This window comes from Periplaneta americana, chromosome 14 (assembly GCF_040183065.1).
Source record: "Periplaneta americana isolate PAMFEO1 chromosome 14, P.americana_PAMFEO1_priV1, whole genome shotgun sequence".
Classification (NCBI taxonomy): Eukaryota; Metazoa; Arthropoda; class Insecta; order Blattodea; family Blattidae; genus Periplaneta; species Periplaneta americana.
In genome coordinates, this window is record NC_091130.1 from 1,234,486 (window position 1) to 1,252,421 (window position 17,936).

At 36.4% G+C, this 17,936-nt stretch overlaps 1 protein-coding gene across 1 annotated transcript; it reads right to left on the bottom strand.

Moving 5' to 3' along the window:
* Positions 1 to 4,453: 4,453 nt before the first annotated feature.
* On the bottom strand, positions 4,454 to 17,843 carry LOC138713059 (queuine tRNA-ribosyltransferase accessory subunit 2). Its single transcript, XM_069844789.1, has 9 exons — positions 17,600 to 17,843; positions 16,797 to 16,946; positions 15,381 to 15,499; positions 13,621 to 13,777; positions 11,323 to 11,511; positions 11,075 to 11,238; positions 6,400 to 6,537; positions 4,959 to 5,084; positions 4,454 to 4,887 (listed from the first exon to the last, which is right to left on the bottom strand). The coding sequence occupies exons 1-9, from the start codon at positions 17,714 to 17,716 to the stop codon at positions 4,779 to 4,781; spliced, it is 1,269 nt and encodes a 422-aa protein (XP_069700890.1). The 5' UTR covers positions 17,717 to 17,843; the 3' UTR covers positions 4,454 to 4,778.
* Between the last annotated feature and the right edge of the window lie 93 nt (positions 17,844 to 17,936).

A 17,936-nucleotide genomic window follows, 5' to 3' on the forward strand; every position in this document is an offset into this window, starting at 1 on the left:
ACAACGCGACCAGCTTAAAACGTAAACAAAGAGGAGGACACCGGAATTAGTGATGCGGCTATAGCAAAAGGGACCAAAAAAACAACAAAAAGTGACTTAGCATATTCTTTCTGTGGACTCTATATTCTACGTGTGTTTTCCATTTCAAGTGATTATCCAATTCCAAACCAAGAAACTTTGTGCTTATATACAGATTCTTGAGATCAGTTCCATTTAATCTAACATTGTAAGGAAGCTGAGCTCTATTATATGTACTAAATTTGATTGCAGTGATTTTATCAACATGAAGGTCTATTTAATTTGCATTACGCCAATCATTCATTAGATTTAACACTGCATTAGAAATGTTTAAGTGATCATGATGTTTATTCGAGATAATCACTTGTATGATCTGCAAATAAGATTACTTGGGATAAATTATTTATGGTTGAGAATAAATCCTTAATATAAACTAGAAACAATAATGGACCTAAAATATTGATCCCTGGGTACTCATTGTTTAATGTTCGTAAATTCTGAGTAACTTTATGCCTATTTGATATATTTATTTATTTGTAGACCCTACTTTTTGTTTCCTATTTGGTAAGTAATATGCAAACAAATCTAAGATATCATCTTTTAACTCTTGATTGCACACTTTTAATACCTGTATAGCACTAATGTTCTGTTAAATTAATGAAACTATTGTTGTACTTTACCTAATGACTAGTTTCAATAGGAACTTTATGCTGTCTTCAGGCTTCCAGTGAGATCTTGCACTTTCTTCTGGTTTTTTCTTGTTGATGTCTTGGTGGAGTGTTCAGGTAGAGGTGGGTTGTGTTTGTGATTGGTAGTGTTGTGCTGAAAAGGGTATACATTCTGAAATTGAGTTGAAAATTAAGGATGTATATTTGTATCTATATATTTGGTACTGTTCTAGTGTGTTTAGTTTCTAGCTTTTCACTTCTATGTGTAGAATTTTCATGTCTTTCTAAATTGCTGTAGTTGTGGTTGGTGTTGCTGATGTTCTGCGTAGGTGGAAGTATTGTGTGATTTGGTTATGGCTGTGATGTGTTCCTTGTATCGTGTTTACAAAGACCTGAAAGTTTGTCCGATGTAATTAATGTCGTTAATTTGTGAACACCTGTCATATGTTTGTTTTGTATCCATTCTCTTGTGCTATGTATTTGATAGTGTGTGCTTCTTCATGAAAGTCTTCTTGGACTAACAATGTCAAATTACCAATAAACAATCATTATAATCATTTTCATAAGTTTTCATAAATAATTTGAGAAAATGGTACCAGACGGAAAAAAATTGTATAATTAATTAAATTATGTTTTATTTAACAATGCTCGCAACTGCTGAGGTTATATCAGAGTCGCTGGTGTGCCAGAATTTTGTTCTGCAGGAGTTCTTTTACAGGCCAATAAATCTACTGACATGAGCCTGTCGCATTTAAGCACACTCAAATGCCACAATGCACAAAAAGGAGTAAATATTTGGCATTTATTGTCCCTTCCAACACTGCTGGACTTTCAGCACACCATACACCAATATTAGAATTTGAATTTAAAAGAAAACTTACAAATTAAACCAAACCCTTTAACTCTATTAAATATAGAATATAATCTAAATTTAACAGAAGAAATACTAAAATCAGAAGTAAACACTGAAATACTGAAACAATTGTCTTTAGAGACAATTAATATTAGGTACCCTTCACAAAACTGGCTTCATTTATACACCAACGGATCCTTGATCTCCGGAGAACAAGGTGCCGGTGCAGGTGTTACGTGCTGTCTCTTCTCACTTTATAGATCTCTTGGATATGGAACAACAAGTTTTGATGCAGAAATCGTTGCAATAAGGGAAAGTCTCAGGAATCTTCTATGCCACATCAATAAATTTAGGAATGCAGTTATATTGTCAGACTCCAAAGCAGCTATTCTATCAATAGTCTCTAAACACACACCTTCATCTCAAACAGCAGAAATAACTAAAATGCTCTCTCAATTAATATCACTCAATAAAATAATTGTATTCCAATGGATACCATCCCATTGTGGAATCCTGGGAAACGAGAATGCGGATGCTTTAGCAAAGAAGGGCAGCACTGCTACTTACAGACCTGTTACTAAAATCTACGTATTACTCTGTGAACAGATTTATTAAATCTACATACTTAGACTTCAACAAACAAAATTTGATAACACAATCTCAAGGGAAAAAATGGAACTCTCTGCATCAAAATCCACAGTTAATTCCCAATTTACCACGAAAATCGTCTGTAGCTGCATTTAGATTGGCAACAGACCATGATTGTTTGGCCAAACACCTGCATAGAATTGGAATATATCAGTTCCCTAACTGCCCATTGTGCAACTCAAACCAAGAAATGGATTCGGAACACCTCAGAATCTGTGCTTCAGTGGCTGGTCGTGATAATATCTTTGAAAAATATTGAAGTGCAAGAGGTCAAATGACTTCATTGTCAAATGCCTGGCATTAGAAAACAACAACAACAGATTTTGGCATAATGGCTCTTCACTCCAGTGCCTACTATTGTGTTGTAATGCCATGTGCCTGTCTAAATTAACCGTGCTTTTATCTTAAAAAAAAAGCCAGTTTCACCAGCAGCAACACATTGAAGAACTCTACTGCAAAACAAAAATGTGTGCGTCTTCCATGATCAAGTGACAACTTGTACACCACAGTCTTTTTATAATGCTCAAGTTTCGGGAACTTCGTGCACAAGGTAACGAAACATCTGCCCATTGTGCAAGACTGTAAAGAGATTGTTTAGAACTTTCCTCTAACCTAGTATCAGATTCATCATGCTTCTCCTTAGTAAGCATACAACATTCAGTTTTTTTTCTAATATGGATTGTGTTCTCTAAATACATTAAATAATTTTCTTAATGGTTCTATCACAGTCTACTATATACAGTCACGAAGCTTGAGTTTTGAGGGTGCTAGAAACAATAGACTGTGACGGTACTATTTTGCATTGCCTGTAATGAGGCGATATTAGCGATCCTAGTGGTGAGCAACTATCTAATGTTTGCATATTTACTATGTATTGAGCTTCGCGACTGAATATATTAGACTGTGGTTCTATTCTGAAGTCTGATTAGTGTAATATGTTACTAGTCAGTGGAGGGGGAAAGGAACTGGCCACCCTACCCTGTTATTTTCTGGCTTAGTTGAGTCATGAGTGATGTCTTATTGAGGTTTAAACCTGTCCTCAGACAGTTAACTAAACAGCAACAGTGGTTGTATGGGAGATACTTTTATCCAACTAACTTACTTTAATGAAAATAGGTTTTAACTTTCCTAGAATATATACTGTATATATATTTTTTGCATTACAATCGTATGTAAGACTGTGTCTAACATAGTGATAGAAGTATTTGAGTGCAAATTGTCGAAGAATTCGATTGTTATGAGTTCTCGAGATCTCAAATACAGTGTACTGAGCATTTGAATACTTTAGTGGAGTTCTCAGATGTTCTCTTAGGCCGAATTTCTCTGTTTAAGATGTTACAGTATAGCCAACATACAGTTAAGGAGTTTTACTAGATGAAGTCTAAAATACCGTAATTACGGCTGCACTTGGCGATACAAAACATTGCCACCACCCATAACAGGCATTCTGCACTCTCTATATTCATATGTAAAATAAGTTAATGCTCTTATCAATTTCTTATTCACTAAGGATCGTTGTACTGTATTATATTTCTCAAATCCAATTCTGTTACATAAAGTTCTGCATCAAAATTTGTTCATCACTTTTCTAATGTAAAATTTTCATAATAAATATTATTTGTATTTTCAAAAGTTAATGTTTAACATCTATAAAAGTGGGGACTTGTGACCTGCAGTAAACAGACTGTCCAACACAGGACACTGTGTAGGCTTACATCACTTACTATTTTTGAAGGAATGCACATTAATCTCCGTTACAGTGGGCCTAAATGTATATATGTTTTGATATCACTTCATCTAATTCGTATTCTTCTGTGTCGGAGACCAAGAGATTTAAGAACTCGACATCAGTCAACAACATTTAGTTCATGTCCTGCACAGTTGTATGTTAATTGTAGAATCATGATAAGCTTCATTTTAATTTAGTGTCATAAAAATAGCCTTCTTAATCCAGAATGGTAACACGTGAATTAAAACAGAAATACGTGAACTCATCACCCAAACATTGGAGTGAAAGTTTCGATTCATAAATGTATTCGATTCTTGAAAACATTTGATTCTACCCAACTCTAGTCTGACAGTCACGAAATTTGAAATCTTACAGAAGGATCAATTAAATGTACTGTGAATTCATTTAATTTTCTGTGGCTGGGGAGAGTCAAACAGCTGCGGAAACCTGTGCAAAAACATCCTGTATTAAAACATCTAACAAGAAAAATAACATTACAGTATTTATCATGGGTTAAAGAAGTGCCAGGAAGAACAATTCTATTTATTGTTTTATAAACATTTTTTATTTCACTTTTCTTTTTCAAATTCTCTGCTCACAGCTCAATTAACTCATGTTTCACTTACCAGCAGTGAACGCCTCTTAAAAATCATTTCAATGTTTGTTTTTTTTGGTCCCGTCAGTTTCCTCTATGAATGTATAATGTTCTTCAGAAATGCATTGTGTTACACGAAGCATTCACATCATTTTGTACATTTTTCCTGGTGGTTTATAGAGTGGAAAAGTCTCGTGGAAATCACTCTCAACAAAATTCTGACGAGTCCAAATAATACTGTGAGATCAACACAAATGGCATGTCGACTTACTCCTGGACCCCCAAATTCACGCACTTCTGCAGCGTGTCCAGAGAGTTGGACTTGAGGGCCTCTCTGATGCTCCTGAAGAACTCCAGGTAGTGGTGCAGGTTGTGGCTGTAACACAAAACACGATCAGAGGGGAATCAAGTGCTGCAGCAGGCGGACTGTTCAGTGGCGTCACTCACATGCTGAGCAGCACGGGCCCCAGCAGCTCGCGGGTCTGCAACAGGTGGTGGATGTAGGCGCGCGTGTGCTGCCTGCAGGCCAGGCAACGGCACGAGTCGCTCAAGGGGGAGAAGTCCTCAGCATACCTGAACAGAATTACAGAAGTGGAGTACAGTTGGTGTGTCGATGTACACAAGTGAGGATTATTGTTGCTGTCCCAACAAAATTTAAGATTATTAGCCCTTTATTCATTGCAATTCCACAATACACAGGGACATCATTTTATTTTTACTAACATTTTTAATATTAACCTGGCTATACCTTTGGAGCCGGAAACACTGTTTGCTACCCCCTTCCACGATTGAAGTTCGATGATTCTGGCGTAAAATACAAACAAAACACTTTACTACGTAGAGGAGGGAAGAAAAGTAGTTCATCCATTTACGTAAACTAGGAGATATCGTAATTTTGAATTTTATAATTTTCATTAGGTTTTTGTTTAATCAAAATACAGTGCAGTATTAAAAATAAGTGTTTTTACTCACGAACTGAGTTATCCATTCGTACGTATTCATTATGCAGTGTATATTACACTGTCTACAGCACATTAGTGTACAATATAGAGAATGAAGTTAAATTGAAGAATAATCATTATATGGATATTTAAACACATTTTTGAAAATGGTGGCCGTTCATTTCGATACAGGCTTCAGTTCTTTTTTGCATATTATCGCACTATAGACTATTGCATCTAATTCCAATTGCCAGTTTCGTTCTTCGTACTAGTAACTCATGTTGAAATAATTCTGTACCCACTCTATAAAAGAGTACCTTACGTACTGTAAATTCAATCTTCACTTCTGCCCGACCCGCACAGATAACATTACTCAGACATGCTATCTACTGTCTGTCCAAGTGATTATGTTGCATGATCGTAGAAAGGGAGGAAATCACGTGACAGTTAATTACTTTTATTTAAGTTATTTTAAACAGTTGCGGGTGAGGGAAACCAGGATGCGACGTAGGCAAACGGACGACAATACCTGTGCAAAAATATGGTTCAATGTTGAAAGTTCTTTCGTCACTGGAAAACGCGAACATATTTCTGGAATGTACTATACTCACTAACTCAATACTGTTTGCGTTTACTACGACCTTAAGGCGACTTTGACTGTATACGCTTGGTTCTGTGAGGAGAACAGTTGAAAGTTCACTAGTAGAGGGGATGGGAGTGAAGTACATTCAAAAACTCAGGTACAATAAAAATTGAAGTAAAAATAAAATGATGTCACTGTAGAAGAGATGCAACAATTCATTATCTATACTTTTGGGATAACAGTGAAGCTGAATGTAATTAGATCATGGGCAAGAAACAGTCGAACATTTTGCCATGTACAGCTTGAGAACTGCATCTCTGTTCTCCTGGAGGCTTTAATTAAGACTTGTCTGACAAACACTCACTTCTTGTCTGTCAGCGTAATTTCGTATTTTATGTCTGATCCATGTTCAGGAGAGCTGTTGGCTGCCGCTATCCCATCAACTAGTGTCCGCTGCTTCTTTTTCAGTGGCTGCTCTAGTGTTGAGCTGTCCGCTGCATCTCTGTAACAAGCAAGGAAAAGTGAGAAAGGAAACAGCAAACAAATGGTGGCACACATAATCTAATTGACAATCGTTCGCAAATGTGCAAATGTTAGACAGAGAAATGCTACAGTCAGTTTTCACTAAATCGTCAGTTTCTGATGAATCTATTTAACCTATTATTACTTTCCTAGTCAAAAAATTCCATTTTCCCAATAAACTGACTCAAAAGATATCGACATTAAACATGTTGTTATCCAATGGTGAGCTATCTTAATAATGAAGCCAATATTTTTCATAGTGTTATCAGTGTTCGGAGAGACTTGCAGTTAAGTAGATGGTCTCTGTCCATGGCTTCACAAAGAACACGAGTTGGTGATGGAATAATAATGATCAGACAAAAAGCTGCTACAGCAGGATTTCTTGGATTACCTGGTATGAGACTGCGGCTGAGTAGAAGTTGCTCATAATTAGGGCAGTTCATACAATTTAATTACTACTAGTGTCTCATGCATAAACAGCCTAACTTTAAACAAACCATTAAACTAAATTATCATCTGTATCAATTATTTTGATTATATCGCTTCCAGCAATTCTTAACAAGCTGTTCTTTAAATTTACAATCTATATTAATCAATCTCACACAAAAAAGATTTAATTCGAAATTTTGTTGTATTTGGTGTTTTCAACCACAACTGTCTGTTTGATCTTGTTTCCTATCCATGAATTTCTGCATTAACTTTTAATAATTATATAATTATAGTGTATTTTTCTCTTCAGTATTTTAAACAAAAAAAGACACATCATGAATTTTTTAATATTATTTTTCAATGGCAGAATTTCTGTAATATTATGTGTGCACTTCAGTTGATAGTGTTAAATATGAGAAGAAAGAAGTTCATTAAGTCTGCAAGAAAATTTTAAAACAAAGAGATTTAAACACGTGAATATATTTAACCCAATGCCACCAGGTTGTCTTTCGACATTTCTGGTCTTCTCTCCTGGCCGTGGCTTAGTTGTAACCCACTTCTGAGGTTGGGGCGCCTGAAAGGCGGAGTTACATTACCCCGATGATGTGATAGGTTGATTATGATAATGTGGTGCCAGGAGACATCTGAATATATAAAATGAATGCAAGAAGAAACAATACCAAGTTAAGGGAGAGACAGGAAGGATAGATCAGATCAAGGCAGACTGGGTAGGAGACGAAGAAATAGTACAACATATTGGCCACTTTTAATAAAACCACAGTGACATTGACCTGGAATCATGCTTCTAGAATAATATGACATCCCTCCACGGAATATACAAAAATATCAAAGAAAAATTCCTTTGAGTTAACTCTTCTTACCATTTGCCATTTTTTTTTCTCTTATACGGACCTGAAGGCTTGCAATGCAGCCTGAGGCTTATTGTGCTTACCACTCCTATTCTCTGAAAGATTGGGTAGCTGAACAGCCGAGCTCTTGTACAAGTACAGCATGCCACACCGTGAACTTATTCCCGGCTATTGTATGGATGATGATGATATGAGAATTAATGATGGCGAAATGAGTCCGAGGTCCAACGCTGAAAGCTACCCAGTAATTCTGCTTCAATTGGGTGAAAGAAAACCCCGACCAGGTAACTTGTCCCATTCAGAATTTGAACCCGGCCTGCTCATTTCACAGTCAGACATGATAACCATTACTCACAGCAGTGGACATATTTGTCGATTACAAATGCTAATTATGCCACAAATTTATGAAATTGATATTTTCTCTTTTCTTCTTACTGTGATGGTCTCATTTGTAGTACTTCTCACAGCTTGCATATCTGTTGTGCTGTTCCATATCTCATGTAATAATAATTAATACTAATGAGCATGTTGCAGTCTGGAAACTCTTCCCTTCGTGGCACTGAACAATATGACAGCTTCTTCGAAAACTTGAACTCTTCTATTCCTTCGTACCTGTCATCTCGGTCCACTTACCTTTCTTCCCACCATAATCTGAACACACGCTCTCGCCATGAAACAATACTAACAATACCATCCCATCGCACCTCCTCATACTCATCCTCTTTCACAATAGCCCTGCCAAGAGTATGGAATTCGCTACCTGCTAGCATCAGGGACTGTCGAAATAAAATTGAATTAAAACGCAAACTTACTAGGCACTTGGTCAGTAATTGATTTCTTGTAAATAGTTTCCTTAATCTATCACAAAATATTTCAATATGCAGTAATTTCATCACTATACAATTTTGTTATTCTAGGTTTAATTTGTAATTCAGTAAATATAAAATATTCTTTGTTTTTCTATGATAAATTATCTAGCTTTCATTAGTCAGGTAATCTTTTCGTACTTTGATTTTTATTGTAATTGTAATTGTAAATTTAATACTAATTGTAATTTTATTCTTCATATTATAGTTGGAATCTCCTGGTAGAGGGGCAGAGAAGGCCTGACGGCCTTATCTCTACCAGGTTAAATAAATAAATACTAATACTTCCTACGATTCAGAAAGATGGCTAATGGCGACATTTCCGGTGTTGAAGAAGAGCTCTTGATAATGTGCCTAGACCCAAAAGTTGTTGTTGTTTTCTAATGGCAGGCGTTTGACAATAAAGTCATTTGACCTCTTGCACTCCAATATTTTTCAAAGATATTATCATGGCCAGCCACTGAAGCACAGATTTTGAGATGTTCCAAATCCATTTCTTGGTTTGAGTTGCACAACGGGCAGTTAGGGGACTGATATATTCCAATTCTATGCAGGTGTTTGGCCAAACAATCATGGCCTGTTGCCAATCTAAATGCAGCTACAGACGATTTTCGTGGTAAATCGGGAATTAACTGTGGATTTTGATGCAGAGAGTTCCATTTTTTCCCTTGAGATTGTGTTATCAAATTTTGTTTGTTGAAGTCTAAGTATGTAGATTTAATAAATCTTTTCACAGAGTAATACGTAGATTTAGTAACAGGTCTGTAAGTAGCAGTGCTGCCCTTCTTTGCTAAAGCATCCGCATTCTCGTTTCCCAGGATTCCACATTGGGATGGTATCCATTGGAATACAATTCTTTTATTGAGTGATATTAATTGAGAGAGCATTTTAGTTATTTCTGCTGTTTGAGATGAAGGTGTGTGTTTAGAGACTACTGATAGAATAGCTGCTTTGGAGTCTGACAATATAACTGCATTTTTAAATTTACTGATATGGCATAGAAGATTCCTGAGACTTTCACTTATTGCAATGATTTCTCCATCAAAACTTGTTGTTCCATACTCAAGAGATCTATAAAGTGAGAAGAGGCAGCACGTAACACCTGCACCAGCACCTTGTTCTCTGGAGATCAAGGATCCGTCAGTGTATAAATGAAGCCAGTTTTGTGGAAGATACCTAATATTAATTGTCTCTAAAGACAATTGTTTTAGTATTTCAGTGTTTACTTCTGATTTTAGTATTTCTGTTAAAGTTAGATTATATATTATATTTAATAGAGTTAAAGGGTTTGGTTTAATTTGTAGGTTTTCTTTTAAATTCAGGATATTGATTTTCTGTTTTAATTCTTGAACAATGGATATGAAACTTTTTTGAGTTTTCAATCTACAGAGAGGACTGTATGAATGCCAATTGTTTCCTGGTAATCTAATAAGTTTTTCATATTGAATCAGTGCTTTTTCTTCTATTGTCATTTTGATGCTGTTAATATTAGTGAGGAATCTCATAGAATCTATTGGCGTTGTTTTGATTCCACCAGTAATGAGTCTGAGAGCTTGGTTTTGAACATATTCTATGTCGTTTATGAAAGGTGAAGTAATTAAAATTTCTCCACAGTACGTCAGCACTGGCTGTATAAACATTTTGTATGTAGTGTTCAAAGTATTCCTAGAGCATCCCCATTTCTTTCCTGCTAGTCTTTTTAGAAGGGAGAATCTTTTACGAGCTTTTTCAGAAATGTATTTCAAATGGTTGCTCCATGTTAACTTACTATCGAAAATAACTCCAAGATATTTGGATTCATAAGTCCTAGGAAGGTGTTGGCCATTGTATTGGATATTGAATTCTCTTTCTTTTTTACCAATCGGCTACAACTTGCCATTTAACCACTCCAATATGAAATGAGTACCATTAAGGTAAAATTATCCGGAGGTAAAATAGTCCCCCAATCGGATCTCCGGGCGGGGACTACTTTAATGGTACAGAATCAACTAAACATCTTACAATGGAATGCTGGCAGTATAACATCAGCCAAGAAGACTGGACCCAAAAGTATGTTACACCTTCCCACGCCTTCCCTAATAATGAAGCTGATAATAAGTAGATATATCTGCATTTATGACAGTGCAGGTCTTAAATCTTACTACACTGATATGAATATGCTCAGTATACTATAAGTCACGCCAGGCGTTGTTCTGTGTTGTCTATTCAGATTTTTGACGCTATAATTTCTTGTTTAAATTCATGTTAATCGATTTCCTAAGCTTTTCTCCATAAAAATGGTGTTGTGACATCTCAATATTCTCGAGAAGTTTAGTTCCATTAAGCCCTGTTCCTTCTCTGTCTGCACACTCACGCTGACGCCAGGCAGTTCTGGAAGAGCAGTGCCCCTCCTCTCTCTGTCACGATGTGGGGGTACGAGCTGTCGAAGGCATCGATCCCCAGCTCCACCAGCTGCAGCACTGCCCCAGGACTCCAGCAGCCGTGCACCATGCGCAGCTTCCCACTCGGCAGATGCTTCTGCAACAGAGACGAGGTCAAAGCAAAGATTCTGGGAGACATGTACACACTCTAACAACTGTAAATAAAGCAATGTCAACATACCAGAGTTTCCTGCAGAACTGGCTTGACATCTGCAATGGGTATGTGCTCCACCTCGGGGCCATTGTTGTGGAGGCCGTCGATCACAAACCCCAGCACAGGGCCGTCTGCCAGGTGCTTGGCGCTCTTCTCTCTGCTGAGGGTGCTGTAGCCACCCTCCACAACACCCAGGACGGCACTCCCTTTCAGAACCTCAACATAAGATACATTTTCTATTATTCAATCACAACAAGAAATGGAAAATTCCACCAAGTGTCAAATGAGTCGTCCAGTTTCTGTATGGTTACTATTTTTGAGTCTTCTGGCAGTATAGATACGTATTTACAGGAAATTGAGCGTTTTGGGTGATATTTTAAATAAAAATTAATACATGGGTCATTTGAAAAATAGTGGCAACACTGGCAATATTCAGCTTCCCTAGCGGTGACTAATGTAAGCTGGTAGTGCTGTTATGTAATAATAATTATTTATTTATTTAATCTGGCAGAGCTAAGGCCAGTAGGCCTTCTCTTCCGCCCAGCCAGACTCTAATTCTAATAGAATACAATTGGTTACATAGTTATTACATTAATATCTAGACCATAAAACAACATGAAAGTAAATAATGAAAGTTGGATAAGTAATGTTAGTGTGACAATAATAAACATTGGTAAGAAAATAGTAATAATAATAATAATAATAATAATAATAATAATAATAATAATAACAATAATAATAATAATAATAATAATAATAATAATAATAATGAGATAATTTAGATATTTATCTGTGATATATATATAACCGTTAAACATTGAGAAACCTGAAACAGCTATTATTGTTAACAAGAATTGTTAGAAAAATATTTCGTTAGCCTATTCTTAAATTGGTTTGATGTCTGACAGTCCCTGACATTACTCGGTAGGGAATTCCAAAGCCGAGGAACAGCCACAGTGAAAGAAGATACCAAAAGAAATGTAGACAAGCAGGACCCACTCAAACTTATGTTCACTGTTGTTTATGGTTATGAAGGCGCATTAACCACTCATTCTGTTCCAATTGGAATGCCGTGGATGCTACATATGTTGTTGTTATCTAATGCCGGGCTTTGTCAACGAAGCCATTAGCGTTCTTGCTCTCCAATATTTCTCTGTGGTGGATCCATCAGGTAGAACTTCACAGGTTATGAGATGATCTTCAGTCATTTCTTATTCTTTGTTGCATAGAGGGCAATTTGGATTTGTGTAAATTCATATTTTATTCAAGTGTTTGGCCAAATAATCGTGTTCTGTAAGCAGTCTGAATTTTGCTATTGCAGATTTACGTGGGATTTCTGGAATAATTTCTGTTTTTATTTTATTAAAATGCTCCATTTTTTATCTTTGGCTTTGGTACATAGTGCTTGGTTTTGCTTGATTTTATATTTATTTTTAATTAGTCTTTTGATGGATGTAAAAGGTAGGCTTGTATTTGTATTGTGAATTAAATTGGATCCTTTTTTGGCAAGAAAGTCAGCAGTTTCATTTCCAGCAATTCCGCAATGTGCAGGTATCCATTGCAATTGAATTCTTTTCTGTAGTTTTTGAAGTTGTTGGATCATTTTGTGACATTCTTTAATTTGGAGTGACATCATTTTATATGAATTTATTGCATATAATGCTGCTTTAGAATCAGAGAGAATGACAGCATTTTGAAATTTATCTATTCTGTACAGTAGGTGTTGGAGTGAGATATGAATAGCCATTATTTCCGCATCAAAATTTGTTGTATGATGTCCTGCTGGTTGATAAAATGAGAATAACGCACACGTAATTCCTGATCCTGAGTTGTTATCGATAGTAGACCCTAATTAACCTAATGGATGCTACATATTAGTGTCACTTTTTTGCACACCATTTACGACCACCAATGTGCCGGAAGCACTAAAATTTCTTGAATGCCATCTCATTGTGCTCGTTGTCACGTGGTTAACCCCAACAAGCAGACTGGTGTTCCCCTACTCATCCACTAGGTATTGTAATAAATATTTAGCAATGCTCGTGTCAGAGTTAGAATTGTTACAGATTCCCTCTCATCAGGGGTTAGTAAATTAATTGATGTTCTGAACAATCTTGCCCTATGCCAATTCCGAATTTTGCAATTCATGAACAATTCTACTTTAATATTTAGAATATTCCACAAACCAAATAGAGATTTGTGAAAAATGAACAGTGCCTGACTAGATAAGTCTTAACAAATGGGTAGTAAATCTAACACACTATTGCTGGAAAACATTCACACATAGGCAACTGAGACCAGAACAGTACTGCAAGCGCCACTTACCTCCGATTTCTCGTGTCTTGCTATACACTTATCAAACATTGCGATTGACCTCTCCATAGATTTCTGAACCCTCTTGTTGCTGCTCGTCAGGTTGGTGTCGCCATCACACAGCACTTGGTACATGTCGGGTTGGAACGCTTCTATCATGTCCATGTACCTGCACATATTCAGCCAGGTCCAAGATCCTAACATTAGTAATATTCTCCAGTAAGTAAAAAAACCAACAATGAATTTCTAAAATTGTGCAGATATTCATGTTCGACTCTGAACTCTTACAAATGAAAAAAGATCTCTAGGATTGCAGCGAGAAAAGATGGATGTATGTTCAGCATGAGGTCTGTGCAGTCAGTGAGCCATACTGCTGAAATTAAAAGTACAGGTTCTCTGTAGGACATATTAAAGTTGGTTTTACTAAAAGCTCTGAATTCGCAAGTTCTGGTCTCATCCGATTCCTCTTATCAATCCAGAGATTTTTCATTTGTGTAAATGCTCTCTCCAAATGAGCATTGCTAATTGGAAGAGTTTGTATAATTATGTTCAGCATTTTTTTAAAGTTTGGCACACTTCATGTCTTCAAAACAGTATTCCAACGTCTTGCGGAGTTGGTACACCTTTCAGTCACGAAATCAAATTTCAGAATATAAAATCGCAATGAACAAAATTCCGGATATTAAGCGTCCTGAAAAGAATTTAATTTCTTTCCTGCTATGAAACTGATTTCCTGACAATCCGGAAAAATTCCAGATGGTTGACAACCCTACTCAAACGTCTGGATTTAATGTTCCTAATTATGTGAAGAATACAATGCGTGCAGTTCTGTGTTGTGTAACTTTCTCCATTCTCCCGTAACTTCATCCCCCTTAGCCCCAAATATTTTCGTAAGCACCATGTTTCCATTAGCATTTTTTTTTAGTTGGCATATGTACAAAATTCCTACCTTTTTTTTTAATAAATAAATAAATAAATAAATTATTTGATTAACAATATTTTCAGCGTTACAATTACACATATATAAAAACTAAATATAAACATTTACATAGAGATAAAAAATTTTACAGGAGAAAAAGTTCGTCCAAAGGGCTGGACTCAGGAAGAGTACCCAAAACGCTCATTGCATTTCCACGTTGAATTGCAATACTTAAGCGTTGACGCAAATAAGTAGTGCAACGACGATCACCGGTAATGGAGATCAAAATTTGGCCGATTTGAGATACCAAAACTTTAGCGTCATGACTCCAAGGACCGAAGGTCTCCACAGCAAATGGGACAAAGATATAATTGTCTAAAAGATGAGCATATTTATTGACTTTCTTCTTCACGCCTAATTCAGCAGCAGATGCTGCGTGTCTGGAGGTATTCGGTAAGTGAGATGGAGCTAGAGTGTCAACGCAAGTGGAGTCCCAAATTAAAGATTTTCCTCTAGACCATGGAATCAAGGTCAGACCATCGGGTCATTTACCATCCGCGCGACTAATACCTGGTGGTTCCAAAAGAGACGGGATGCCACAAGAAGTCAGAGATCCTACCTTTAGCCTTGTGAACTATTGATCGTGTTTCTGATTCATAATGGTTTCTCAAGACAATAATAATTATTGAATATTTGCAACTTTATAAATGATCTGCAACATTTGTGTGCGGCAGAGTACATGGCAAGTAATAACAGCAAGTGTTGTGTTGTATAATACGATTTGGTGCACGGATTGCACACTTCAACTGTTACTTATTGTAACTAGGTTCACATGCAGTGTCTGACGTCATACTTGTCTGGGTCTATTTGTCTCCTTCCATTGCGCAGCCACAGCGACACTGTCTCTCTGTCGTTGAAGCCCTGCGGCGTGGCGATGGCTGGATCGTGCAGGCTGCAGAACGTCAGGTGCTCCTGTACAAAATTGCGGTTTTGTAGCTCCAAGTCAAAAATGTGCAGTACGATGATTAGGGCAGGATTCCTACGCAGTTGAAAGCCATGCAAAAACAGTTTTGTACATGTTGTGATGACGAAGTGCATATCTTTGTGTAATTCAGGCGTTCCTGCATATAGGCTAATAGACTGTTGTGCATGAATTGTATCATATTTCCAGAGTGCTGTTGCATAAATTCTCAAGTTTGCATATTTTGTATATATATATAAAAAAAAAGTAAGATGAAAAATCCTAGTCAGATTGGTTGGCCACGAGGTCTGAACCTGAGACCTCTTAAATGCAAGTCTCAAACATTACCGTGTGAGTCAACTTGCTCATTTACTATATCTGCTCGCACATTGTACTTTGCATACTTTCACTCTATCCTAATGTATGGTATAATCTTTTGGGGTAATTCACCCAATGCAATCCAAATATTTAAACTACAAAAGAGAGCTATTACAGCCATAGTTCAAGTGTCTCAAACTACCAGCTGCAGACCATTCTTCAAAAAATTACATGTCTTGCCATTACCCTGTATTTGTATTTATGAAACTTTAAATTTTATCAAATATAATTTGCATAGCTTTCCTACAAATTCAGACACACACCAGTACAATACAAGAAATAAAGATAATATTTTTATTGAAAGTTTTAACACAACTCTATATAAAAACAGTTTCATTCATGCCGGTCTTCTTATGTACAATAGCCTACCAAATTATCTTAAAGAAATATCTGCACATCAGAAATTTAAGAAAGCTCTTTATAAAATTTTAATCAAAAACTGCTTTTACAGTATGAATGAATTTATTGAAAATTGTCATAACTGAATAGAAAGAACGCCTTACTTCAAAAAACTTTACTTCCTCTTTTCCAGATCCTGACTTCGAGAAGGATGTCTTGTCATGAAAGACGCGATGGTTAAAATTGACTCCTGACTTCAAGAAATACTGCAAATGGGACTCATAGCCGAAATCGACTGACCAGTGGTTTTCTTCAATCAAGTTCCAAGTTTTTTATATTTGTATTTGTGTTGCATTTAATTATAGTTATTACTTTTATGTATATTATGTAATTAATTATTAGTTTGTAAATATGTCATGTCCCATATCATGTAGGCTATATGATCAGTGGATGTAATAAATGATTATGATTATGATGATGATGATTTATACCTTTGGAGTATAATGACGTTTGGATAAGATCACTATTTTCTGAGGGGGGGGGTGTTAGGAAGTTTTCGCCTCTTCCCTTCAGTAATGCATAATTTAATACCTTGAGTCCGATGAAGTCTGCTATGCCTCTGTTGTAGGCTGCTACTGCTTCATGACAATGTGCAACAGTTGAAATCGGTATATGCAGCGGTTGCTGATCTTTGGTTACCATCTGTAATACCTCATGACTTAGGTGTGGTACACTGCCACCCTGTGACAACAGAAAAAGTTTTGCACCATAAAAATACAACAATTTAACGGATATCATTTATGAAATTATTGTTTAATTCTGGTAATTTTACAGAAACGCTTTACCACCGCCGCGTAAAGAAAGGAGGGTGGTCCAGTTGAAAATTTCTTGAGAACGCGTGCTTGGGGGGCATGGACTGCACCAACAAAAAAACATTTTTAGTGTCAATGGAATATTAACATTTCTTTCGAGTGTGAAATCTGGTAAACTAGCGCTCAGGTAGTTATCTTCGTACTCCGCATATACACCTTGAATATACGAATCTGTGACAGGTTAGGTGTAGTTACTTTAGGCTAGGTGGGCTTTTGTTATACCTTCCATATAGGCCTACGATTAACTGCTTCTCCACAAAAAAAAAAAAAAAATCTCTTATAAATTTAACGATCATCGGACTATCTCAGCGCTAGTGGCGATATACCCATTCATTACTACGTGCAATAGATGAATAAATCTAGGTTATTCTGTGGAAAGTATAGGATGCCGGAAAGTAAAACCACGTGCTTAGTACTCAATACTATTCGTACTATGCAACTGTTAAAGAAAAAAAATGGTGCCTCCTTCGGTAGACTCTTTTTGTAGAATTGCTAAATAAGACGTTAGTAATATATATTTACCTTCGTGTATAATAAAACCAGAGGTGTTTCGAACACAAGGCCGGGAAGTCTTTCTATATCCCTAATACATCCCAAACGACTAGAGCACGTTGCGACAGAATTGATAAAGTACTTCATTATAAGAATATCCTTCTCTAATGTCACTAATAATTATCACTATTGCATCTTTATACCCTGTGATAAAACAGCCTACTTTCACACTATGTCTATTGTGAACACATGGGTGCAAGTGTGAGTAGAAAAAAACAAAACAAGAACTGCCAGTTCATGCTCGGAACAATTGATACCAATCGGTTTAAATTCACAATAGACCTCATGTCTACGAATTTGAACCCGA

Coding starts and splice junctions, on each gene's coding strand:
- LOC138713059 (XM_069844789.1), bottom strand. CDS start 17,716: ATGAAGTACTTTATCAATTCTGTCGCAACGTGCTCTAGTCGTTTGGGA. Junction 11,239..11,322: donor CAGTTCTGCAGGAAACTCTG/GTATGTTGACAT, acceptor TCTCTGTTGCAG/AAGCATCTGCCGAGTGGGAA. Junction 4,888..4,958: donor GGGCCCGTGCTGCTCAGCAT/GTGAGTGACGCC, acceptor TTTGTGTTACAG/CCACAACCTGCACCACTACC.